The sequence below is a fragment of the Amblyomma mixtum genome, chromosome 3 (genome assembly GCF_055824585.1).
Source record: "Amblyomma mixtum isolate Tamu chromosome 3, ASM5582458v1, whole genome shotgun sequence".
NCBI classification, from domain to species: Eukaryota; Metazoa; Arthropoda; class Arachnida; order Ixodida; family Ixodidae; genus Amblyomma; species Amblyomma mixtum.
In genome coordinates, this window is record NC_143014.1 from 18,454,817 (window position 1) to 18,480,443 (window position 25,627).

General features: G+C 48.4%; 1 protein-coding gene and 1 pseudogene across 4 annotated transcripts in view; both read right to left on the minus strand.

Moving 5' to 3' along the window:
* Window positions 1–206: 206 nt before the first annotated feature.
* The window catches only part of Rox8 (TIA1 cytotoxic granule associated RNA binding protein Rox8), a 142,258-nt gene continuing 116,837 nt past the window's right edge, over window positions 207–25,627 (minus strand). For all 4 annotated transcript variants that reach the window (XM_089578291.1, XM_089578290.1, XM_089578289.1 and 1 more), the window contains 2 exons: window positions 23,742–23,878; window positions 207–1,812 (listed from right to left, as the gene is read on the minus strand). In XM_089578291.1, coding sequence (XP_089434417.1) covers window positions 1,674–1,812; window positions 23,742–23,878 — 276 coding nt within the window. In that variant the 3' untranslated portion in view covers window positions 207–1,673. The remainder of the gene's footprint in view (window positions 1,813–23,741; window positions 23,879–25,627) is intronic.
* LOC149349373 (uncharacterized) lies at window positions 7,371–11,367 on the minus strand (annotated as a pseudogene).

A 25,627-nucleotide genomic window follows, 5' to 3' on the forward strand; every position in this document is an offset into this window, starting at 1 on the left:
TCGACCCAGATTGCAGAGTGGGAGGTAACAGCATAGAATTCCCACAGGTGACACAAACTGAACAGTAGCAGACTTCCGAAGCATGACATGACACGGGCCAATTAGTGACGGTTGTACACTGTAAAAAGCCACACCGCGGCAAGAGCCATGACAACAGTGTGCGTCATGGCACGCGCAGCGAGGGAGACAAGAGTCCTTTCTAGAAATCTAGCTCATATGGCTCCTTTATTTTCATTTTTTTTTTCCGGCGCAACCTCGTAGACGCACTGCAAAGCCCGACGCGCGCAACGGCCACCCGGGACCCCCCTCCCCCCCCCACCCCCCCCCCCCCCCGAGCATCCCGTCAGTAGCCAGCGGGAGGGGGCCGCCTACGGAGTGCGCGCTCGGCGGGCTCTCTCTACGCTACACGGGCGGGCAAAGAGAGTCACTGTACAAGCAGAACAGCACTAGCCGTACAGGGGCGGGGGGGGGGGGGGGGGAGGGGGGAAGAGTCCAGCGGCAGCACCATGGTGACAGGCGTCTACAGTTACTATGTACAGGTCACAAGGGGGCTCAGCCTTGTTCGGAGAGGCGCGACCAACATCCCAAACACTCAAGACCAGTTACGGGGCGACCACCATCCCGCCCATGCACCTGCCAGCCTTCCGCCCTGCGGCGGCAGCAGCCTGGGGGGGCCTCCCCCTTTCGGCTCGTTTTATTTAATAACACTGCCTTCTCTAGGCGCACTCCGTACATGAATTTGAGCAGCAGGGCCACAGCAGTTCAACAGGCACACTCACTACAAGCAAAGTAATGGACTCTCCTGCGGCCTTTTCTCCACCCTCGCGATTTTATTTCCGCGCGCACGTTGCCGAAAAAAAAAAATACAAAACGGCGCCGGCACAAAAGGTGTTCTGGACAAATCGGTTGGGGCCACCTGCTAGGAGAGGCCCCGACGTCTCAACCCCTCCCAACCAGAGCGAGCGAGCGAGCGAGCGTGCGCGCGCACACACACACACACATGCACGCACACAAGGCCGACATATGCAACTGCCCTATTTCTCCGGCGACTCAAACTTAACAAAATATGTTGAAGTAGCATGCTAACCTGCCACGCTCTTCGAAACTACAATTTCAGACATGCTTTTCTATACTCATTCACACATGACTCGCATTTACTACGCTGCTACAGGAGACGAGGGGGTAGGGGACAAGGGAGCAGCAGCATTTTTCATGCCCTCTTCTGCCTGGTTTTCCATATATATATATATTTATATATATATGTATATAGGGTGTATGTATAGCGTGTGTCCTCTTTTATTTATGTATATATATATATATATATGTATAAGTCCCCCTCCCCTGCTGTCACCATCTTCCTGCCGACCACATGAAAATGGAAGGTTTTTTTTCCATGGGGGAAAAAAAACGAAGAGAAAACATGGGAACAGACTGCTGGGCTGGTGTCACAGCTTAACACGCAACAGGAAAATGATAAAAGAAATTCCAAGTGCAACAGTAGACGAAAAATCACACGCAGCAGTGGCAGCAGCAGCAGCAGCATCATCATCACGCACACAACAAGGGCCGACCGGCAGAGAGGCGTGCCACGCGGCTGTGAGGTGTGGATGGGGGGGGCGTGGTCCTCGGCCATTGTGCAGGAGCGGTGGGTGCGAGTGGTGGGTCCTCCCTCTCTACTGGGCCTGGTACTGTTGCATAGGGTAGGCGCCGATCATGCCGGGCTGCTGCAAGCCCTGCGCCATGGGTGTCTGTGCGGCAGCCACCTGCGGCTGGCCAGGCAGGCCCTGCCAGGCCATCTGCATACCCACACTCCTGCAAAGGGGAAAGCACGTCTCAAATGCAGCCACTGTGGAATGCATCCTGCTTCACAGACAATCTTATGCATTCAAGTGCAATTTGTGGGGGAGGGCCCTGGACTCGCCACTCCCAGTTTACATCAGCCTGGTCCCGCTGAAGAAATTAATTATGCCAGCGCAGGGACCGCACTGTTGAGAGCTATGCACAGCTGCAATGCCATTCAGGAGTATGAGGGGTAAAATGAATGTCCAACCAAGCTGTGCTCACAGCAGAGTGCTCAATTTTACGAACGGAGCACCTTTCCAAACTTGCTGACAGAATTGCATGTAAAACTAGTGCTTATGCACTTAAGCAATATGCTGCGCAACTTTTTGCTATGAGGTGTTATGCAATTTTGCTTCCAGAAACTTGTTAAATAAAAAGCACACCATTGCCTTTTCGTGACATCAAGGAATGCAATAAGGGTAAAATTATGACCCTAGACCTTGAGTTACAGGGTTTCGAAGTTTCCACTCTAAAGCCGAACGCAGTCGTGGCTCATTGATATGACCCCCATTAAGGACAGACGCAGGACTTGAAACGATAAAAATATGTGAAAATTTTCATTTTGGAAAAGTGGCATAATCAGGATCAATACACTGCCAAGTTCCTGTAAACTTAAAAGTTTCAAGGTCTAAATTCGACCACCAAATACAAAAATATTGCTATGATTGCTATGTACGTTGAACCTGACCACTGGAATTGGGACGCAGTCCTTCCCTTTGTCACTTTTGCCTACAATTCCGCGTTGCAACGAACCACTGGTTACTTCCCGTTTTTCCTCGTTTATGGCCGTTTTCCCACTACCCTTCTCGACGCCTGTCAACTCCTCACTGTCTGTCCCCGACCAGTTCCTCTCCTGCTTGGCCCAGTGCCGCCACCTTGCTCGACTGAACACGGAAGCACCGCGTTGTTTTGTTCAACCCTGGAGACAAGGTCCTGCTTTCTACCCCTCTGCGGACGCCTGGTCTTTGCGACAAGTTCCAGTCCCGTTTCATTGGTCCCTACTTCGTGCTCAACCAAACTTCCCCAGTTAATTACCGCGTCACTCCTGTTGATCCTCGTCTGGACCGCCGTTACCGCGGAAATGAAATTGTACACGCTTCTCGCCTCTAGCCTTTCATTCGGCGCTCTGCATCGGACTAATCGCGGCCAGGCTGGCCGCTTCGGCCCGTGCGGGTAGCCAGTGTGAGCAATTCGTCGTCATCGCCTCTCTGGCTGCGACTTCATTCTCTTTCACCTGTGAATTCCCATCGTCATCGCTTGGGGCTGTTCGCCTGGAACACGTCTCTGGCAGAGGGCTAGAATAAACGTCTTACGAGAAGTCTTCCCTTACAATGCCTATATATTTCGCGTCTACGAACACTTGATATGGTGATTTCGGAGCAAAACGCAGCAGGAATTCATGCCCGTCGCTTCCCATGACCACGTCCCCAATGGCCGCCATCTTGGTTTTGTTTGAAAGCTGGGCCCCTTCCTCGCTACCTGGCATTATTCAGTACTGTGAAATATTTTTGGAATGTCCACATTCCGCAGTTTTTTTAGGCTTTGACAACAACCTCCGAATGGCTGGCGTACGCGCTTGAAAATGAGATTTTCCGATTTTTTTTTGTCAACATGACTAGCTTTAAGAAAGTTTTTATTATGTTTTCATGGCAATTCAATTGATCTTATACTGTTGAATTCAGAAAGAACTAAACTGTGGAGCTATGCTGTTTTTGGTCGGCTGCGTCAAATATTTCAATTCTGTGCACCATAATATCACTTAACTACTTCATATTTATGGTGCCTGGACAAAATTAAACATTAATATGATGATGCACTTCAACAATACATTAGCATAGCTCCAGATGGCAGGTCTTTGGCTACAGCCTCATTTCAATCGAAACCCAAAAAAATGTAGAAAGAAAGTGTAATAGTGACCCATAAAAATTTAACTACTTAGGCTTCAATTATTTTCTTATAATTTGGGAGCTAACTGAGACAGCTATATTTTTGAAAACAGGTAGAAGAAACACAACTACAGACCTAATTTCATTACGATATCTTTAATAATAATACTTATCATTGCACCTGGCAGTCGACTGCAGAAGCTGCGACTAGACGTCATAACACCCGCCTTTTCAGGACCCACATCTCCCCTTAATATGGACAATTTTTATGGAGATGAAACTCTCTTAAAGGGGCCCAGAAACACAATCTTAGTTGACTGTTTTGCCTGTTGATTGCATACAGTGAGTAACAGTGGTGCTATTAGCGTTGGTAATACCGCGTATATTCAGTTTTTTAATATTTTAATGTCATCCCAAAAACAAATTCATGATTCTGATGGTGTCTCCACACAGTGGCGGGCTTTAGCAGCGGATATGACATCACCTGGAGCGAGCTTTATTATTGAACAAACAGTAAATATACTGCAAATTGTGTGAATACATAGACGCACATTTTGTGACCTGTCGGTGTTCCCTGCAAAGCAAGTAAAATAAAAATACACTACCAGGGGCTCTGGCATGGAAACGACGCTGCCAGTCTCAGCAAGAACGAGTTACAGAGAGCAGGCAACCATGGAGTGCAAACTTCCGCGACGTGCTCTGGCAGGCTGTTTTGATTGGTTGCACCAGGTGCCGTCATTGGGAGAGCGAAACAGAGAGAAGCCCAGCCAAAATCGAGTTGAGGGCAGCATTTTGTTTCCTTGTATTTTGAAATTTCTTCATTGAATAACTCCCGTTCCTGTGCATCGATTCCTGTAATTCTTTTAAGTCCGCATCTGTGTGACAAAGAATCCACCCGAAGTATAGCCGGTATCCCCCCAAGCAGTGTTTCGCAGCCCCTTTAATACATTTGCGCCTCGTTAATATGGAAACTCGCTGTCCTGACAACAGCAGGGGGAAAATGAAAACAGGTTTTGAGGAAAGGAAATGGCGCAGTAACTGTATAGCGCATCTTGGTGGACACCCGAACAGAGCCGCAAGGAAGAATTAAAGGAGGAAGTGAAAGAAGGAAGAAAGAGGTGCCGCAGAGGAGGGCTCTGGAATAATTTCGACTACTTGGGGACTACTTGGGAAACGTGGCTGCCGAGGTTGGGTTCGAAACCGGGCACTCTGGCTCAGTAGCCGAGCACTTTAAGAGGCTTTCCAGTCAACTAGCATGCTTGGCCATGTAGAAACATATTTTTGATGTGTAAGCCTCGATTGCTCCACTGACCGAAAACCCGCATCTCTCTCGTGTGTGCGTTAGCACTAGATGGTACCCATAAAAGATGCCGTCCTCATTCAACCTGGCAGGTGGCAGTATATTAATTATTTGTTGCATGAGGTTGCTCGGGTAGAGCAACCCAGATCACACTAATTCCACCAGTGGCAGCACCTGCCATCCCAGGGCAGTGACACACCATTGCACCAGGAGTGGTATCTAGACTTCCAGGGACCTACGAATGTTAAGCAGAGATACATATAGAGTGGTATTAACCCATTAGCTATCACGTCATACCCTCAACTCTTTCGCTACCGTCCCATAGGCCACCGAACGCCCGTGTTCGATTGAAATCGCGCAAGGAAACAGCGCAATCCAGAGCTTTGCAGACGTGCTGCACCATCATTCGCCTCACATTCACGTGTTCCCCGCAAGAGTGAATCACCATATATATCGCATGCAATACAGACAACTACGATCAATGAGTGCGTCACTTTATTTCACAGGGCAGATAGCACTTTGCATATTTCAACATACATATACAACAGAGGAATTACCTCTATTTACACATTGTACACGCCATAATCACCGACTTCAAAAACGCATTTTGCAGTCAAATGGGCCTCCTCGTCATCGACTACCTGCTCCAGTGCGACTAATCAGCCTCTCCCCTTTAATTAGGTTTGCTTTGCGGAAGTGCTTGTCAATATGAACGATCTTCTCGAAGCCGCAATGCAGGTGATACACAGATATTAGTTTGGGCTTAAAAAAAGAAATAAGAAAAAACTGCCCTGCCCGCACCGTCAAGGTGATACACAGCGCGTGCAAGAAAGCGTGGCGCAAGCAGCGCGCGCAGCAGTCAACGTCCCAGTTTTTACTTTTCTTCCACAGAGGGCGCTGAGCATCAGGCGCAGCAGCGCCACATGGCGATGCTTCGAGAGCCTATCACCTCACGTGCGCAGCAATCACACCAGTCGTGGCGCTCGTGTTGTGAAGCCGGTGCTCTCCCTTGTTTGCTAGAGTAACTAGACAGGACATCGGGAAGAAACAAACCAAAGGGGATGGAGCAGGGCGAGTCCCCACACAGTCAAGATTTCAAGACATCTGCAGTTTGTTGAGAAAATATTTCGAGGTAAAGGATAATATAAATGCACGGTGCCGGGGGAGCGGCTGAAATCTACAGAAAATTTCGCGCAAACCGATACTCTGAGAGGTGAAATTTCAAGGCAACGAAGCTTTACTCAAATACTCTCACCACTCATTTTCACTTTGTGCATTTCCTGCAGACAAAGTATATTTGACTGATGTTGTGTGAGCATTTCATTTATGTCATCCAGGTTCTTAAGTAGCCCTCAGCAGTTCCAGGGGATCATGTTCGCGACAGCCATAGTTCTTCGTGACGAAGCGAAGACTAGTGGGAGTTATTCAGATATCGCCGCCTTTGTCAGGCGGCTTGACTGGCAGCTGCCTTTTTGGTATAAGGTGGTCCAGAAAACTGCGTGTCTGTTTGAGGGACTCCCTCAGCGGACGCTGAGAATCCCCGAGTCACCTCCACTGCTTCCGGTGGAGCTAGGAAGCAGATGAGGATTTGTCAAGAGGGAGAGACTCCCACTCAGTTGTCTCTGTTTTCAAAGAGACTGGTGAAAAGTTGACCACTGGGACATGGAATGTTGCTGGGGGGCTGAGATGGGCACGCATTGGCGATGCTGTATTGCATGCCCACCGTGACGAGACTCTGCCTGGACCCACTGAGTCCGTGTAGGATCTTCTGGAGAGAAGCGCGAGCTTCTTCCGGTTATCTGAAAATGTGATGTTTTCTGTTACTTTCATTTGGATTATTTTTTTCTCGTTCTGAAAACTGACATGTTCGCGAGTATGCGGTGCGTGGCCTGTGACAGTTGGGACATTCTGCTTGAGTGGCACTGCAGTTATCAGGTGGGTGCTCATGGGCACCACACTTCCGAGTTTTTGATGGCACGTTTTGGATCCATGTCCATAATTTTGACAGCTGAAACATCTTCTCATGTTTAGGACATAGGGATGGACTTTACAGTGAATGAATTCTGCTTTTACAGCATCTGGTAGACTGGACCGTTCAAATGTCAAGACGATATGGGGCGCCACCACCCCTTCATCGTTCCGCCTTATGCTGATACGGCAAAGGGCAATGACACCTTGATCTCTGAAACCTTCAAGGAGGTCAGACTCTATAATACAACATTTTGGGCTAGTTGGTTACCTACATTCATTATTAAAGCGCAACGACGGCACAGAACAAGAGGGGGACACAACAGCGCTGAACACAGCAGTGCTGTTGTGTCCCCCTCTTGTTCTGTGCCGTCGTTGCGCTGTAATAATGAATAAAGGTCAGACTCTGTTTCACGGAGCAGATCGTGTTCAAATACAACAACTTGTACTGTGCTGGGGGGGGGGGGGGGGGGGGGGTGATGGATGCCAAGAGGTGAGCGAACTGTTTTTGCTTGAGTAACGCATGTCTGAGTGATCTTTCTGTGACACTTCGACAAGAAGGTCATAGATGAGTTTTTTTTTTTTGCATTGTAGTTTTTGCCTATCATTTTATCAAGGGTCCTAGCAATAACAAAGACAGACATTGCAGCAATTGAGTCAGTATCTACAAGAGAGTGGATGATCAGGAAACCAAGAAAGTGGTAACAGTCAGGCTGGGCAAAGCTTTCTTTGGTGCAGTTCCTTTTCCGGGAGCGATAAAATTTTTTTGAAGAGGTACTACTCATACAATATGAGTATGCCGACAGTTCATAAAATGTCTGTTTCACCACCTTATTCACAAGAACAGGGTTCGTAGCAGTTTTAGTGGAAAAATTCAAGGGTTTTCAAGGACTTCAAGTGACAACATGATCCCCGATGTTTATTGGAAAGAAAAAAGGAAATAAGGCATTGAAAAAGACTAGAATTCACACACTACGGTTCCATAGCACTTTTTCAGCTCTCGTTCGGTAATGAAATACAAGCAACGACACTTGCTGCTAGTAATAAACTGCATTCAGTTACAGGCTGTTGAACAAATACATTAACAAAGCTCATGAAGGTTTTCTGCTATTTCGCGGTCAATAGCTTGCAGCTCCTGCATCTTCTCTTCTGCAGTCCGTCAGCAGATGTCATCAAGTCGGCAATTGTTCTTTCAAGTTTCCTCTTCCTCTGTCTACTGCACTCAACTTCACCTTTAATACGGCTTCTCTTTGACTGCCGAGCTCCATGTTTCTTTTCTTCCTCCAGGAACGGTGCCATGCGGATGAATCAGACTTCCGCCAGCCTTCTTTACAGTGTCACACACAATTCTCTGGAATATCTGGGCCATTAACGCCAAATCCCCTCTCAACAGTAGCCTGCCCATGGCTCAAGATGAGGAGCACTTTTACTACTGCCCAGAGGTTTGAGCATGAAGCACGGTGTCCAACCTGTTGGAATGTGTTTTTCTTCCTGCAGCAGCTAATCAGCAAGCACTGTGGCGCGTTTATGCTCGCTCAACCTGTTTGAGAGCATCCAAAACTTTCCTAAAGCCTGCAAGGCACTCGTCAGGCTTTGAGGACATTTGGCAGGGATCTAGAGAAGAGAGGCCTCTAACAAGGGGGTATCTTAGTGGGCTCTCATCTAAGATTTTCTGTGTTGCACTGATTAGAAACTGTTTACACTCCATTTTAAACGTAAACAGATCCTTCGCACTCAATTTGGCAGCCTTCAGTACTCGCTCTGCTGAGTGACCAATATCCATTTTTTTCAAGGGGAGCACGATTTTTTGTGTCCTCAATATCAATCTTCAAGAGGCTCATAATTCCACCAGATGCTGATAGCACACAACACTTCACAAACCTTGTCATTAGCTTCCTAACAACATTTTCAAGGTCCTTTGCTAAAAAGAACATCAGCGGCTGGTCAACTTGGTATTCAGTCAAAAACAGGCTGAATATCATTGCAATTCCAAGAGCAAACTGAAGCTTTGCTGGTGTCAGCGGATCACGGCAGGCATCTGAAACATGTTGGAATGCCGCACACTTAGGCAAACTTACTTGTTTCATTTTCGCATGCTGCACATACTTGGTTAAATCTGGCCACAAAATAATAGCACGTTCAGTAACAGGTACATTCTCAACCCAACGATGCGACACAAAGCTGAGAAGCTATGTCGCCTGGCCAGTAACAGATGCAAAGTCGTCCCTCCGTGCAGGTGCATCGTGGAACAGGGAACTGAGGCTTGAAAGGAGGTTATCCAGACCCCACTTACTGGCAGCAACAGCCCTGTAGGCATTATGCAGTGTATGAAGTCCACAAGTCCCCACCTACAGACATTGAACTTGATGGTTGTCTAGCAGGTGAGACTGGAAATTTTTCATACACTTTAAATTTACATTAGGACCATCCATGAACAGGTGAACCATTTTTTCGAGTGGAAAACACTCCAGGGCACCCAAAAGCTTTTCTTGGATGTCTTCAGCTGTACACTGCCCCATGAAAACAGATGTGTAATGCCTGGTAGACACATGCTCAGAAACAGCCTCCCAGCATCGGATGTGGATGTCCATCTGCTTTCGCTGCAGGCAGTCGTTTAGCGACTCATCGAAAAGGACACCACAACAGCTGCACTGTTCAATTTCCCGCTGCAGCCACGACAGAAAATATGGCGGCAGGCCGTGACACAGGACGTACGCACATTTCTTTCTGCTGCAAGAGAAGGCTTTCGCAATTTCGCTGTCCGGAAACATTTTTTGAAACAGTTCACCCCGAACTGTACGAGTAGTGGCAAGTTGCCACTTTCATAGTCCATAATACCTCGGCATCGGTGACAAGCTCGTTCGTTCTGCAGGCGTGGCGTAAGTCCGATGAAGTTGAAGGCAAGGCAACGGCGCTCTCCGTTCGCTCACTGGTGTCGGCCATCACATAGCTCCGAATAGAACTACAGTTGAATCCCGGTACAACGAACGCCGCTTCAACGAAGTAATTTGCATTCCCCGTGAAACCCCCATAGGACTTAATGTATTAAAATTTCCTCAAAAACGAAGTACTTTGCGAGCACGTGTTCGCTTCTACGAATTTTTTTTGCGAATTTTCGCGGGTGAGTGGCCCCTCCGTCTTGTCTTTCTTCAGAAGTTGAGTGCTGAAGAGCGACTTTCCCGTTCCCGCCGTTAATTTTTTTGCATCGCAGACCGTTGGGGGGGGGGGGGGTACGCTCACTCAATCGCACATCCTCCTCGCGCACACCCTCGTGTGCTTTTTTTTTTTCTCCAGATGCCCACGTGATTTTTGAAGTGACGTCACGCCCCGCTCATTGGCTCTTTGCTGGGCTTCTTCGATTGATGTAGCTCGCTGTCATGGTGCTCGCGGTTTCCTGTCAAGCACGAAAGCGCGTCATGATCACTTGCTAGCGGTGTTGGCTGGTAAGCGTTCGCGGCCTCCAAGCGAAGAGGGGCTCCTCGAAAGCGCGTGTAAAATGCGCCAGCGCACGCCATCTGCTAGCGTCTTCGGCCGCGTCCTCCGTGGCCGCGTCGTCCGCTAGGCACCGAGCGCGTTTCAGGCAGTCTGTGTGGACCGGTGGGCGGAGCCATCGGTGGGCGGAGCTTCGTGTCCTGTCGGAGAAAAAAAAAAAAAGGAAAACGCGAGAGTGCAGGAAGAAGCCCACTCCGCTTCACCATTTCTTCCTTTGTGTGTGCACCGTTTAGCGTGGTCTCGTCGCGTCTCTGCTCTGCTGAATTCCTAGGATGTCGCCGCCAGCGAAGAAGCGGAAATTTCTTTCGCTAGAAGAAAAAGCGCGTATTATCGCCGAAGCAGAAAGCGGGAAGAAGTCGATTATTGCCGCAGATTTTGGCATCTCGCCGAGTTCGTTATCAACGATACTGAAGAGCAAAGAAAACATCGGCAAGGCACTTGCGTCGGGCACTTCAGCTCAACACAAGAAGGTGACGCAGCCAACTGCGATATTAGCCTAGGGCGGCTTACAGCCGGCGTTTTGTCATCGCAGGGGTCTGTTGAACCCCGAGTAGCAGTATCAAGACGTTTCGTTGGAGCGCGCGTGAGCATTGACTTATGCAACGCCAGGCCGGCGGCAGCAAGCCCGCGAGAGCGCCGTGGTAGCACGCAGCGGTGCAGATGCGATGAGGCCCGACGGCTCTCGAAACGATGTGGGGGAGGATGCATGTAGAGGAGGTGGTGAAAGAAGGAACGGAGAAGAGGAGGAGGAGAGGCGGCGTTGGGCGAGAAGAGAAGAGGAGGAGGAGAGGCGGCGTTGGGCGAGAAGAGGAGGAGGAGAGGCGGCTTTGGGCGAGAAGAGAAGAGGAGGAGGAGAGGCGGCGTTGGGCGAGGAGACATATGGAACGCCAGCCCGGGATCAGCCGACTCGTCTGTAATTTCTCGACAACGAAATTCCGCGACAGTGAAATTTTTCGTATGCCCCGCCGATTTCGTTGTGGCGGGATTCAACTGTATTTCGCACAGCTGTTTTTGCATTTGCTGTGTGTTTTGCACTTTTCATGTGGCTTTGACTGCCGACTCTCCCATGAATGAAACGTCGAAGGCTTTACCGCATATCATACACTTCGCACGATGCTTGTCTGAAGGGTCCAAAGCAATCCATTGCTTATACGCATCATGTTGCAGCCACGACCGCTGAAAACTGAACTTCCCTGGCATAGTGAAAACTCAGCTTTCCTCACAACCTGTGAAACACGCTACATACTCTGATCACCACAGAGAGAGGCTTAGCGGACTGAGCGAGTGTAGCGAGCGAGCGGCCGCAAATACCGACACCAATCGGATTGGATTGGCTTTCGGCTTTGAAGTGTGGCCAGACGCTCAGCCGAAGCTGCTAAACATAGCTGAGCGTAATATTCAAGGACTTTCAAGTACCTCCGCATTTTTCAAGGGTTTCAAGGACCGCAACGAACCCTGCGAGAAGGTCCTGGTGCAAATGCCCCGAATTAGGTGCACGCCTGGACAGGGCTGACCACCAACCTAATGTTACAAACTGACGCTCTAGAAAGAGAGCTACAGGTGGAGTGGGCAGAGAAGCGCAAACTTCAAGAACAGCTTGGTCAGCTGGAAGCAAAAATGGCTGACACCAACACAGAAGCCACAATGGCGGACATTCCAGCGCCAGCCACGTGAATGGGGCTTGCACTGGCATGGACAGCGATAAGCAAGTAGGTCAGGCATGTCCAGGCAGGAACAGCTATGCACAGGTGGCAGCTAGGAAGTCGGGAGGCGGGGAACAAGCTAAACCCAAAGAATGAGGTCTCAGTCACTGATAACAGGCAGCAAAATCCGGAAGTTAGGAGGGAGGGGGAGAGTATCCTGTGCTTATCGCTGGTGACTCAAACATGAGGAGCTGCAAAAGAGCTATAATGGCGGGTAGCAGTCGGGGTATTCTCAGGGAGAACAATGGACACGGTACTGAGAGAGACAAAAAGTGCACTTTCTAAGAATGTACCAAGGCGGTATTTGGTAGTGGTAGCGTCGGGGATAAATGATGTCCTGAATGGTGATGCCACACAAGTAGTGGGAAGATTAGGTGAGGGAGTTGACAGTACAAGGGCGAGAGCACAGCAAGTGCAGATCATGGTGTGCACAGTGCCGGAGGTGCAAGGAAGGAAGGGAGAGGTTGCGACCCTTGAAACAGAGAGAAGGAAGCGCGGAGAAAGGCTTTGAGGTGGCAGACATAAACAGGGAAGTGCAGAGAGCAGGCTTTACACGAAATGGCATCCATTCTAGTGGAAGGGTAGGAAGGTAGGATGACCACTGACTACTGCCTAATGCTGCATGCAGGGCATCTATGTGGCAAGCTCGCACTAATGGAAATAGATGAAGAGGGGAAGTACAGCCTAGGAAGTTATCATAAACGTATTAGTCTACAGTTGGGAGCCCTGATCAAAAGAGAAATGCAGAGAAGTCAAAAAGACAATGCAAAATTAAACAATGAACAAATACAGTCAAAACTCGATTTAACGAAGGTATCCTAATTCCCCCTCAGACGTCCATAGGGTTCAATGCTTTGACAAACCCAAAATAACGAAACCGATTCCGTGATCTGTCCCGATTTAGCGAACCTTTTTTCGAGAAATAAAGGTGAAAAAACGTTAATTTTTGGTCTATTTTGTAGACAGCACCCCAAAATTTATTGATTGCGAGTCAGCGGCAAAAACGCGGAGCACCTTCGGCCCGCCGCTTTTTTCAAACTGCGCGGCGCAAAACGAGTTTTAATTTTGAGTCGAGCTCACGAGATGGCGCCAGCAGTAAAAAAGTTTCGTGTCACATTTCATAGGTGGCGCTGTTGCAGTCCGCGTGTTTTTTTTTGTGTGTTGTGCTCTGTGTTCGCTCTTGTGCGGATATTTCCCCGTGCCTTTGAACGCACGTCTTTGTCAAGCTCAGCTTGTTAGGCCTCCATCAGTCTAGCCTTGCTATCGTGAACGCGGACGTGGTGTGTGCGAGCAAGCGCACCGCTAACCCTCCTGACTAGCAGATGGAGCCCTGCAAGAAACGAAAAAGGCTTACCCTGGACGAGAAAGCGGACATAATTCGTGCTGTGACAAGTGGACAGAAGAAATGTGATGTGGCTGCAGCACATGGGATTCCAGCGAGTACTCTCTCCACAATATTGAAAGGGAAAGATGACATCCTCCGCGCCACTTCGTCGGGGAATCTCTCGCGCAAAAAAAAAAAAAAAACGCTTAAGACTACTCCTCAAAGCAAAATGGAAGAGGCTCTCTTTGCCTGGTTTATGGATTTGCGGGCGAAGAATATTCCCGTGAGTGGAGACCTGCTCCAACAAAAAGCTCGCTGTTTCGGGTGCTTGCTGGGCGACGAGTTCAAGGCAAATCCCAGCTGGCTGTCGCGCTCCAAAGAACAACACGGCATCATCGGGAAAGTGCTCAGCGGTGAAGCGAGCAGCGTAAGCATGGCTGTAGTCGGCGACTGGCAGTCTGAAAACGTGCCCGACATTCTGGGAAAATATGCCCCCAGCGATGCCTACGTCGAAGTGCGCATACAGCGACGAAGTGTGCATACAAGCGTCGAGTCGTTGACAGAGTTCTCCTCAACCTGGAGCTGAAGCGTGAGATGAAAATAGATATTTTTATGGCGGTTGAGATGGTGGCGGTGGCTTGGAGAGCATTGAGGCCGTCGATAATTGCCAACTGCTTCAGGACTGCCGGTTTCGGTACACTAGGCCCTGAAACTGCCGAAGCTGGTCCGGACTGCGCAAGCGCCATGCACGAGGATGAAGATGCCTGGGAACACCTTCGCTCAGTGGATGAAGTGCCCACAGGCATAAGTTTCTCAGACTACGTGAACACCGACGCAAACGCAGTCACAACGGAAGTTTTGACTGATGCCGATATCTTGCGGCTTGTAGGAAGCGTGGAGGGAGTGACCGCTGAAGACGCTGCCGACGACCCTGCAGGTGCCGAAGCTCCCATGCCGACACCAGGTCAGGTGATGGATGCTCTCGATCTGCTGCGACATTTTGCCGGCGCACACGAGGGGACAGAAGACGCGCTGGACGCACTTCAGACCTACGAGAAATCGGTGCGGCCGTTGCTCACAAAGCGCACGCAGGCAAAGATGCAAAGATCACCGACTTCTTTGGCGGAAAATAAATTTGTAGTCCCCTCGGGCCTTTCTCGTTGAGTAAGAATTTTAGTTGTTTCTTTTCATACGTGCTAGCGGCGCCGGTCGTTTCCGCGGTTCGCAGTTTCATTTTGGGAGCATTTACGCTTCACAAATATGATGCTGCGGTAGCTTTCTGGATGCCGCCATACCATATAATCGAATGTACCGAATTATGTGCCCAAGAAATGCCTCATTCAATTTAACGAAATAATTCACGGCTCACCTCAACTTCGCTAAATCGAGTTTTAACTGTAGCGCTAATAGCAACTGACACAGAGGAAGCAATCGAGAAACGCCCCATGGAAAAGTGGGACTATAAGAACTACTCATCAGTACAAAAATGAAACAAGTAAAGGAGTAAACCGCTGGAGAGAATCTCTCCAAGTGAGGGAGCAACACAGGACAGCACAATAGAGAACAGCTTAGAAATGATTAGTCTTAAATGGAAAAAGGCGGAAACAAATATTCCAAAATCCACATCCGCAGGGATAGACGAAATTTAAATTTTTCCGCAAAATGTTTTTGACCCCAGCAAAGCCCCGATTATGTGTGCCTTTCTTATGCTGTGAAACACATTTTATGACGAAGTGGTGCAGCTGTGGTGAATCCTTTAGATAACAGTGCACTCAAAATATGGATGATAGGACACGCGTCCGACGACTGGCCCAAATTAACCGCATAAAGTAAAACAGCTTGCTAGATCAGTTTACTGGCAGGCGTCGCATGATTCTAAGTTAGAATCATGACCCTCCGAAGGTCTGACGCTCGATTGACTGATGGTTTGGAGTGGTGTGCAACGCGTTTGATCCACGGCCACCAGTGTGAGGTGGCGTTCGCCTGGCCTGCCTTTCCAAAAGTCTGCTTCACCATTGAAGGCAATCAATTGTATGCTCATTATAATGTGATGTTACTTTGCAACAGTGAACTGGTAACAAGTTTAAACCTTTAATATAAGTAAACCATGACTAAATTCAATGCACTTTCGGTGCGGCTTCGATGCAAAGCATGTTAGGCCAGCGGGTAGCGCGTAGCCGCAATAAGAGACGCCGCTGGCGTGAATGCACCTCCTTATATATATATATATATATATATATATATATATATATATATATATATATATATATATTGTATTTACTTGCATAATGATCGCACTTTTTTTAAAAAAAAATTAACGCAAATTTAGTGGTGCGATCATTACGCGGGGTAAATTTTTAACAAAAAATTTTTGAGCCCTGAAAACGCAAACAAGTTGCAGGTCAGACTACCCTTGTCACTCGGAACTCGGGCGCGCTACCCGCGACAGCGTTACAGCGTTAACCGATAAGATAAGAGTGCCAAGAGCACACGAGCTGGCCCGCTTCAAGAACATACTTTCTTTGCACTAAATCACGTCCTAAGAGCAATGCATCAAAATAGGCAGTGCGTATAGCGCTGCGCGACGGCGCTTTTATGCAGCCTTCGATCTTGTCCGATGGCGCAGCAACAGCGTAACAACAACGTCCCGCGGCGCTCAAGTTACGCATTTTACCACCGTTACCCCGAAAAATGTCCGGTCCCCGCCGCATCGTTAAAGTAGGCGACAAATTCGGAATGCTCGCAGCACCAGATTCCGCAAGCTTACCGCAATGATGCCGCCCGCGAGCGCGGTGGATGACGGCGCTCTGTACTCCCTAGTCGTCACTAGGCCTAACTTGTTTCGTACCGAAGATACAGTGGACGGCGCTTATGAACTGACCAGCGCTATAATGAATGTTCTACTTATAATGCTGCCTTACTGACATCCTAATTGCTTCGAATTAAAAGAAATATATAAGATTGATTTCAGCGACGCCTTAGCAGCGAAGCTGGCGTGCAAGCACATCGGGTCTCTCGCGCTGTAACGCGGCTGCGAACGTAAAACAAGCTTGTATTGCAGTTATTACTCCTACCAGCAACTCTGTACAGGCCAGCAATCCTCAAGGCGGATTCATTTTTGACGTTCCCGTATTCTAGGGCTTATTATTTACGAGAACAATAAAGTTTAACCGGGTCACCGCGTCACTTCGTTGCACCGCAACCCAGAACGGTGGCGAGCTTTGCGACAACGGCGAGCCATGATTCGGGATTACCGCAGATAAGTTTGGTATCCGCGATTAAGCATCACCGCACTTAGACTGCAGGTCTGCCAACAGGCGGCTGCCGCTGCAATGCTGACAGAGCAAGATGGTCATCTGCACGTGCCACCTGTCGGACAGATAGCAAGTACGGTCATCGTCGGCTAGACTCGCTTGACATCGTCGACAAATTGCAGCGGCAAGTTCAGGGTGCGATCATTACGCGGGGAATACAAAAATTGAATTTTAAGGCGGAGCTGTCGACAGAAATGCCATGCTTTTCAATTGGTCGAAATGGTCGTGACGTCACAGTGCGCGAATTTCAAACGGGGCCAATTGTACTTTGGCACTCCGCCATGCCAGCTCGATGGCTTGGAATGAACAAAGGTGCGTCTAGTGAATACGGTGTCTTCGTTCACTCCCATCTTCCTCCCTCCCCGTTACGGCGAGGTTTAGGTGTCCATCGAGACACATTTCTTCAGGTTGTAAGAATTGGGTAAAACATGAAGGACCCCAAGTACAGTGCATGTGCAAAGCAACACACTACCTGCAGTGATTGCAAACTACTTACTTTCCTTTCCTCAAAAACCAATTTACCGATGAGCAAGGCGTATTTGTCCGCATTTCTGATTGGTCCAAATTGTCGTGACGTCACCGCACGCGAATTTTGACGGGTGTCCACCGAAATATGTGAGGCAGTTACTGCGCAACTTCCTTTCCTCAAATACAATTTTCATTTTCTTCATTACGGGCCATCTTTCTTCTTTCACTCACACTTCCTCCCTTCCTGTATGGTGCGGCTCAGGTGTCCACCGAGACGACAGAGAATTACAGCCCCATTTCCTTTCCTCAAAAAGCGTTGCGTTCAAAGGGCAACGCATCGCGCCGATGGGGTGGAGGTGTTCCTTGGACTCCGTGGCAGCGCTACAACACGCTGTCGCGTTCTACTCCTAAAGGCGAAGCTTAAGCGTCATTAATTGGCAGTTAATTAATGCACAAACATAATGTGCAGTGAACAATGGTGTAGCAGAATGCAGCACTCAGGCTTTCGCCTTTCACAACTGTAGCCGCTAAAGTTCCTCGTAATTTACTGCGGACAAAATTTGGGGGTGCGATCATTATGCGAGTAAATACGGTACAGTGAAAGCTCGTTAATTCGACCCCCGTTAATTCGGCAAATCGGATAATTCGACGCGTGCGCGAGGTCCCTACAATTATACATAGGAGTCTATGGGGCGAAACTCTCGTTAATTCGAACAAATTCTGCCATGCGTCGGTTAATTCGACTTCACTCCGCAGCCCGCCAAGCCGGTGTGCCGAGAGCAAAAAGAAAAAAAAAACACTGCCATGAGCGGCGCTACTGTACGGCTGATAGGCCATCCCTATGGTCATATCATCCATCCATCTGTCCATCCATCCGAGGAAGCGAGTTAGCGGCGGCCGAAACGGCTGGCGTCTTTTTTTTTTTGTGCTTTGTTGTGTCGCAGCAGTCGCTATCACGGTTATTTACGGCGCCTTTTTTGGTAAATGCGCGCTTTGTCAGCGTGTTTACTGCGCTACTTGTTGCTGTTTTGTTGCGACTGAGAGAAGGGTGAAAGGAAATCGCAAGGGATTGCCTACTGGCTGAGCCACCACCGCTGCCAGAGTTAAAAGATCAGAGGAAAGATAAGACACGCGTCCCAGCAACAACGCCGTCCCCGCGGACGCTGGTTGAAAAAACATAAGCGGGGAGCGGCGCTCCTTTCACCTCCTCCCCGCGCTGCTTTCCGGTGGGTAGCGCGCAGGGCCTGCGCGCCGCCTCGCCTTCGTGTCCTGTCAGCTGACCGAGGATGAAATAATTGAAGTGACAGGCGCTGACAACGACGACGATTTACGATTGTGAGCAGTTGCACCAAATGCCGAAGTGCACGGTGAAAGAAGCCGCAGAAGCCTTGTCTGTGCGGGAGGACTTCTGTGAACAAATCCCTGACGGCGCGTGTGCCGTGGAGCACCTGGCAGCTGTTAGAGCTATCGTAGTCGCTCAAATTCGCTCGAAAAAGCGGACGGTGATTACAGATTTCCTTGCCAACTAAAGGTATACGTCCTGTTGCGGCAAACATTGTTTTTTGTTGTTCATTCGATAATTCGACATTCGGATAATTCGACAATTTTTCGCGGTCCCGTCAGTGTCGAATTAACGAGCTTTTACTGTATATATATATATTGCGCAGCACAACATTTTGTCCTGTCTTGTGAGAACGCCGAGTGCACAAGAAGGCAGAGTACGGTGTGCGGGACAGCATGCAGGCAGCTACCAGCACCCGGCCTAACGCATCATGTGGGCAAAATTATGCCCACATCAAGAAATTCTTTTGGTTGTCCTATTTTTACCTTTTCGAACCACCGGCTGCCAAGCCGGAGATGCAGCTCTTACACGAGCACATACAGTACATTCTCCAGAAGGCACATTTCTTCAGATTGTAAGAACTGGGTGAAGGAGCTAGACACCGCAGCGGACACGGGACAGAGAAAGTCTAGCTCCTTCATGTCTCACCAACTGGCCTACACATCTACCCTCCTAAGTTAAGAACTGGGTAAAACATGAAGGACCCCAAGTACAGTGCATGTGCAAAGCAACACACTACCTGCAGTGATTGCAAACTACTTCCGACAAAGTAGCTTTGCTAACTGCACCGATTCCATCGAAGTAGATGACATTGATGCAAACGAAGAAGAGGACTGAAACTATGAAAGCATTTTGTCATCGAATTTTCAGCTGTGTGATTACACTGCGACAGTGATGATGTCATTGCTAGCCATGTCACTAGCTAGCAAGCCACCTCAATTGAAGCTTTAGGAAGCGAATGCCACACTTCCACGACGACGACAATGTGCGCAATGAATGGCTGCATCACACTGCAACTGTGGCTCTGGGTGCTGTGGAGGACGAATGTGCAGGTTCTTCAGACAAGGAGCGAGTACAGCATCTTTTGGCCGAAGTGCATAAAGAAGTTGTTGCGATGCAAGTTTCCCGCATAAAGCTCTATTAAAATTAAAATTATTAAAATTTATTAAATTATTATAAAATAACTGAAGCCTAATTAGTTAAATTCTTATGGGTCGTTAAGACACTTCCTACGCTTTTGGTTATGACTGAAATGGGGCTGTAGCCAAAGACCTGCTACCTGGAGCTATGCTAATTATATTGTTGCTGAAGTACATCATCATATAAAAATATAAAATTTTTGTCCAAACACCCGATTATGAAGTACAGTTAGGTGACATTATGGCTCACACAATTTGAAATGTTTCACTTAGTCAAACAAAAACAGCATAGCTCCACAGTTCACTTTTCTTAATTCAACAGCATAAGATGAATTGAAACTGTACCATAAAAACATAAAAACTTCCGTAAGGCTAGTCATGTTGGCAAAAAAAAAAAAAAAAAAAAAAAGCTGAGAAAACCACTTCAAACTGAGTGCGCCAGCCATTCGGAGGTCGTAGAGGCCTAAAAAAAAAATAAATAAACAGCGGAATGCAGACGTTCCGAAAATATTTCACAGCAGTGAGTAATACCACGTAATGGGGAAGGGGCCTAGCTTTCAAACAAAACAAAGAACGCGGTTTGTGCGAAGCGATGGGCATGAAGTCCTGCTGCATCTTGCTTTGAAATCGCCGCTTCCGTGCTTCGTAGGCATGAAATAAACAGAACTCAAACCCACTTATAACAATATATCGGATATAACAATGGTCAGTTGCAGCACCGTCAGCTTTACCATGTGTTCTGTGGTAAAATAAACCGCTTAAAGCAATGCTGTCATAGCCCAATTTCAATTACGGCATTTAAATCTGGTCATTGAGTGTCAAGCGCTAAACGAAGAACAACACGGAAACCCCACAACCACATCGGCAAAACCATGCTTGCAACACAACAGCGCGCGTGTGGAGCTGACTGACGGAGGACCGAGCCAACGGAAACGAAACAACCCGTGACTGCTTACTTGTCGCGACGATGCAGCAGGAGAAATGACGGATGCGTTCCCCTGTGCAAAAGGCCCACGTAGAGAAAGAGGGAGCCTTGGTGGACCAGTGTGCCGCTCGCAGAAAGAAAACGTGCTTTCAGTTAATTTTGCATTCTGCAATGTGAGAGCGCATGCATTGTCCAATCTTCCCCTGCTCTTTGCTAATTTGGCCACGTCCCCCGCTTTGCGGATTTCACGTGTCCCAAGGGCTGGCAGGTGTTACCACATCAGGCTGCTTCTGCGTTGCTGCAATGGCCACGCGCGTCATGTGTACTTTGAATCAGTTGGTGCAGTGCCAGCGTGGTTTTCCTCTTGTTAGCCATCACCATACCCTTGGTTCAGCAAGCTCCTTGGATTTGCCGTAAGAATTGTCTCCGGAAAGCGGGCTTGATGCCAGTGACTTGGAGGCTTGCGAAGCTCTCGCTGGTACTTCGGTCATCGGTGAACAGTTATGACCATGCCGCGTCGTGTCCAAGATTCTTGCACGCTGACAATACAGTCATGCCAAATGAAGACCTCACTGACGAGGCGATCATGGCAGCTGTCACCGGTGCGGACAACGAACAGGAACCTTTGCAAGTTATAGCAAAAGCTCATTAATTCGACCTACACTAATTTGCAAATCCAGATAATGCAAACTGCCAGCACAATCCCAGTAAGTGCCCATGGCGTCGTAAGCTTGCTAATTTGGACATTACGGGTCTTGCACTAGTCAGTTCGAACGGGCTCGCGAAGAGAGGCTGCATCCAAGCATGACACGGCGCGGCAAGCGATTGACCAAGTAGCCCCGTTCAAATCTGAACTCTATGCCGCAGGGTCATCCAAGAACTTTAGACGCGAGTATACAGTGAAATCTCGATACAACGAACTTCGCGGGGTCGCGAATAATCGTTCGTTATTTTGAAATATCGTAATAACGAAAGACTCGCGAAAAAAGGTAGTAGTATTACTGGACAATGAAAATACTGTATCTTCAGGAAGGGCACACGACAAGCTATGTAATTTTCAAACAGGAACGCAAACGAGAGGTTCAGCGCTCGTTTATTTGAAGAAATCCGCGATTCTGGCGGGTGCGACATAGGCGCCCCAGGACGAACTCTTCAACGTCAACTTTTTGGAGCACAGAATCAGGCACATCGCTACAACGTCCGATGAATGTGCGAAGTTTGCCTATGGATGCAAGAACCTCCGCACTAGACACAGGTTCGGCCGCTTGGTCTGCAGGCGGCGAGTCGGCATCGTCGTCCAGTTCATTTTCTTCGCCGCGCTCTCCATACTCGCGAACGCTGCTCACGATGTCTTCTACAGTCAGGGGCAGCATTTTCCGACTCGGCGTAGTCGGCAAAAGTTACAGAAGAGTCTACAGAGAGTTTCGCAGTGACTTCAGCCCGCACCTCTTTTGCGCTGTCGTCATCCGTGCTATCAGCGTCATCGCAGTCTTCTGTGTGAAGCGGCGATTTCACCAGGCCAGCTTTCCTCCAGCAGTTGTTGATGGTCGAGGCCTTTACGTTCTACCACACCCCAGTTACCATTTCGGCAGCCTGGCGGACATTTATGGCTGTCGGGAGTCCGAGCCGAAGGTTTAACAGCGCTGCACAAGGCGCTTCCGAAACGATGTGTTTCCTTAAGCGTGAACTGCCGTCGCTTCATCTTGACGCTGGCGCCCGCAGAATTCATTGTCAGCACAGTCAACACGCAGCGGCGAGAAACGACTAGGCCTCGCAGTCGCGGCGGCCGCACACAAAAAAAGAAAAGCGCGGAGGTAGCCTAGTCACATGCACACCCACGGCCGGTCTCAACGCGCGCGCTCTCTCGCTCTCGGAGAGAGGAGAGAGCACGCAGGAGAGAGCGAGAGAGCGCGCGCGTCGAGAGGTCGAGACCGGCCGTGGCACACCGTGGGAGAAAAAAAAAAAAACGGAGGAGGAGAGACGAGCCAACTTCCGGTTGCGAGGCGGCTTCGGATTGGACTGGATTGTATCGGATGCCTGCCCTTGGCGATTAGCAGAGTTAGCGTGTGCCTCTCGGGGAGTCGGCTCACTTCTCCGGGGTAAGTTCGTAATAATGAGGTGCATTTATAATAGGTAGGCAAATAAATTATGCTCGTTATTCTGAAATGTTCGGTATTTTGAAATTCGTAGTAGTGAAATATTTTTACATTGAAAATAGATATTTTGGCGGGGATTTTGAAAAAGTTCGTAAATATGAAAAATTCGTTAATGTGAGGTTCGTAGTAACGAGATTATACTGTATAATGCCAGGCATGACTCGTAATTAGTCAGTACGTGTAGTTTTTGTTTTCGCTTTTCTTAGGCAAGCCCGTATTGCCTGTAACAGCCAGCTAACCTAGCCCTGTTGCGTGCAGTTTCCGGCACTGATTGGTGCAATCACATTCATCCGCATGGTTCTTTCTCCGGTTCTCCCAGTGCGCCGAAACTGCGCGCTCATCGCACACCGTTCACAGTTGGTGCAGTGAAGAGGTGAGATTGTCAAGGAGGCCCTTACTGCTTTTGAGCAGTCGACGTTCCTGACAGTATGAATGCAGCAAAGCATTTACGAAAATGTGAAAAATAAGCATCTTCGCGTCATTCTCATCTCAAAAGCAAGCAACCATTGCCCAGTCTTTCACTAAACAAATGTACAGTGATGCAATCGGTTCTTGTTTCTCATGATCATTCGATAATTTAAAATGTTTTTGGACCCTGAAGTTCGAATTAATGTGCTTTAATAGGCATTAGAACGATCAAGCCTCTCTGGGTCTTTCCTGTCAATAAATACTATAACGCTTGTCATGTTTTTTCCCCACAACCCGGTTATAACAGTGGTATTTCCATAGCACTTCAATATTGTTATAAGTGAGTTTGACTGCATTTTAGTAGTTGGTCGAATTTAGACCTTGAAACTTTTTTAGGCAGGAACTTAAAAGCTTACTGACCCCGAATATGCCACTTTCACATTTTTTTGATTAACAGAACAGTCAGGCACTCACCCAAAGCCCTGTCCGTAGTACTGTCCGTAGGGGTACTGGACGCCCTGCATGAACTGGCCTTGGACCTGCGGGTAGCCTGCCTGTGGGTACCAGTAGCCCATCTGCTGGTATGGGTACGAGTACTGGGTAGCAAGGTTCTGCAAATGACGTCACATAATGGTATCACAACAGGTAGCCACTGCACCGGTTTAAAGAAACATGTTGCTGAAAGGAGCTTGAAAGGAGATGGTAGCTTTGGTTTGAGGTGCTGGACGGTTCCAGATGAGAACCTCGAAATGTCTCTAAGTCATCTATCAGAAACGTGTTTAACTTAGTCGGCAATTATGAGGAATGTCACACAAGAATTTTTTTTCTTAACTCCCTATTTGAGCCCAGAAATTAGTTCAAACATTTCATAAAGTCCAATTCTCCCCAATGCTTTCCTTTAACTGGTGCAGTTGAGAACAATGCAAGTGCTTTGTGTCGCACAGGGCCATGCAAGATTCAACAGGAAAGTGGCGCAAAAGACGTGGACAAAAGAGACAAACACGACAGGACCTTTGTCCACGTCTTTTGCGCCACTTTCCTGTTGAATCATGAACCAACTAGCCCAAACTAGAGTTCTTCTTGACCATGCAAGATGTTTATGCAATGTAGGTCTAGCAAGCTACTCATTTCAATTCATACTTTTAGCAGCGCGAAAAAACAAAAACAAGGACCCAAGATGTAAGGCAACACATGCACTGCATTTGCTCTGGTAGGAATCAACACTCGCCCAGTTTTCAGTTCTTCTCAACTCTATTAAATAAAGTTAGACTTTCCATGCTTTCCCCGACTATGCCGGTCAAAATTCCCCAACCATTGAAGAGACACAAAAACACAGTGGCCAAGGACAGTACACAGGAATACAAACTTTCCTTTCCATTTCTAAAGTGCCAAATTCAAAACCCCATAGAGCTGCTGAATGATATTTAGGACTCAGCGGGACCCGGAAGATGGTGCAAATAATCAAACAGTCCGAATAGAATTATCTTTCTGCTAAAAACTGGCTTTAAAAACAGCGATCTTCGTCGCTCCCTACGTTCCGCTTGCAAGCAATAATATCAGACTGTGAGCCACAGTCATGCTTTCATCATGTCCACACCACTTTAAGTCACGATACCAGACGGTGTGACACGGCCACAGGTAGCGGCACGAATGAATGCACACACGGCGCGAAGCAAGACGTCAGTTTCTACAGCCTACAACGCTCTCGAAGATTGAGAGAGGGAATCCACAGTATGATGTGAGCGCCTGCCGTCTGCTAGATCCGTTGCTGAAGGCGTCGTGGAAATCGAACATATCTTCTATTATGGGACGAGTTCGCAGTAAAGCGATGTGAATAGCAGGCCTCTTATTATAGCGCAGGTGACTTCCGAAGCGCCGTCAGCTGCGGCTTTGATGCGAAACCAGCTAGGCCAAACGACGACTAGGGCAGCCTGGGACCAGCGCGCAGTTCGTCACGCGGCGTTGCCGAAAGATCCATTTTTGTACAGGCATACTGTCGTTGCTCGAATCTAGGACACATCCTCTCTGGTATCATGGCTGTTTTGTATTGTCTTGTTTGAATGTGAAGTACGCCGAGCATGCCGGCCAGCCTGGATCCAGTCTGCCGGCGTCATAAAAACGAGCTGAAGTGTGTTCTTGACGTAAATAATAAACCCTGGGATCAGAAATGTGAAAAATGCGTTATTTTTGAAGATCGCTGACCAATACTGAGCTGCTGGTAAAGGCAATGACTGTGATACGAGCCTTCTTGCCACAACCGCCTCGCAGCTGCCGCTGGCCCGACGTTAGGGTCCGGCTCGCCTGGCGGCCGCTCGCTTCGCTGCTGAAGGCGTCGCGGAAAGTGATCATACTATTATTTC